The 1,843-nt window shown below is 39.6% G+C and overlaps 1 protein-coding gene across 1 annotated transcript; it reads left to right on the forward strand.

Annotated features, from left to right (window-relative positions):
• Window positions 1-458: 458 nt before the first annotated feature.
• Window positions 459-1,304, forward strand: LOC138341635 (uncharacterized). The gene is made up of 2 exons (XM_069293128.1): window positions 459-683; window positions 738-1,304. The coding sequence occupies exons 1-2, from the start codon at window positions 459-461 to the stop codon at window positions 1,302-1,304; spliced, it is 792 nt and encodes a 263-aa protein (XP_069149229.1).
• The last annotated feature ends 539 nt before the right edge of the window (window positions 1,305-1,843 follow it).

Consider the following 1,843-nt stretch of genomic DNA (forward strand, 5'->3'; position numbering starts at 1 on the left):
CGTGATCAACATGCTTATTGCAACATGATTGAGGAGGAATTTGATGGTAAGCCTTGGTTTCATGATATCAAAACATATCTTCAGTCTGGAGAATGTCCGTCGGATGTAACCAGTAATCAAAAAAGGACTATTCGACGACTAGCAAGGGGTTTTTTCTTAAGAGGAGGCATACTGTACAAGAAGACACCCGATTTAGGTCTTCTAAAGTGTGTAAATGCTTAAGAGGGGCTTCCATAATCATGATTTAAGTACACTCAGGAGTTTGTGGACCTCATATGAATGGATATGTTCTAGCCAAGAAGATACTTCGAGCAGGATATTATTGGCTCACCATGGAGCGGGATTCCATACGATTTGTTCGTAAATATCATGAATGTCAAATACTTGATGATTAGATACATTCTCTCCCTTCTGAGTTGCATGCAATGTCTTCTCCATAGCCTTTCGTGGCATGGGGAATGGATGTGATTGGACCGCTAGAACCAAAAGCATCGAATGGTCACAGATTCATCTTGGCGGCTATTGATTATTTTACAAAGTGGGTGGAAGCACTAACTTTCAAGTCAGTGACGAAGAAGGTCGTGGTGGATTTCATATATTTCAACATCATCTGTCGATTTGGTATTCCAAAGGTGATTATAACTGATAACGCCGCAAATCTCAACAGCCACTTAATGCAAGAGGTATGCTACCAATTTAAGATTGAGCATTGAAATTCGACTCTGTATCGCCCAAAGGCAAACGGGGCCGTAGAAGCTGCTAACAAAAATATAAAAAAGATACTTCGTAAGATGGTGCAAAGTTCTCGGCAATGGCATGAAAAGTTGCCTTTTGCTTTGTTGGGTTATCTCACTACAATCTGTACGTCAGTGGGTGCTACCTCATATTCACTCGTATACGGGACTGAGGCAGTTATACCTGCAGAGATTGAGATCCCATCTTTACGAATTGTTGTGGTGGCTGAAATCGATGATGATGAGTGGATCAAAACTCGGTTAGAGAAATTAAGTTTGATTGATGAGAAGCGTCTGACATCAGTATGTCATGGACAATTATATCAGAAAAGAATGGCATGGGCATACAACAAAAAGGTGCGTCCCAGACATTTTGAAGAGGGTCAATTAGTGTTGAGACACATTTTGCCACATCATGCCGAAACCAAAGGCAAATTTTCTCCAAATTGGAGAGGATCATTCGTTGTTAAGAGGGTATTACCCAATGGTGCTCTTTACTTAGCAAATATAGAAGGCAAAGTGACAGAAACGATCGTCAATGCTGATGCTGTGAAAAGATATTACATATGATTTGAGTTTCGACATTAGAAACCCTTATGTTTGGGCTTGACATTTCAAGGGTTGATTCAATGGAATCTCTTGGTTATGCTATTTCCTTGACTTTTCAAAAAAAAAACAAACATAAAATAGCCTGAACTACGTTTGACCTGATTCTTGTTTCCGCAATATATGTAGGCAGCCCTAATGTTGGGTTCAGTTCAACCAAATACAAATCCAAAAATTCATATTGTAGTATACTGGGGCAAAAGTCGTTTGTTTATTCATTCGGTCTCTCATCTCAAAGCTTAAAATCAACCCCATCATCTAAAGTCAATAAAAAAAAGGTCTTTGCATCAACCCTATATATGGCGAGAGTAAGTTGGTTAAGGGTAGGTAAAAATCCTGAATGGGCACCATAAGACAAATGTGAGTAGAAAGAAATAAAAATGAGAGGGTCTTATTGGTGAAAACCCTAAGTGGGCCCCGTAAGGCGAAAAGGAGTTGAATATAAGAGAGTCTTATTGGTGAAAATTCAGACATGCACCATAAGGTGGACGTGAGCTGGAGTA

Source organism: Solanum lycopersicum, chromosome 1 (genome assembly GCF_036512215.1).
Source record: "Solanum lycopersicum chromosome 1, SLM_r2.1".
NCBI classification, from domain to species: Eukaryota; Viridiplantae; Streptophyta; class Magnoliopsida; order Solanales; family Solanaceae; genus Solanum; species Solanum lycopersicum.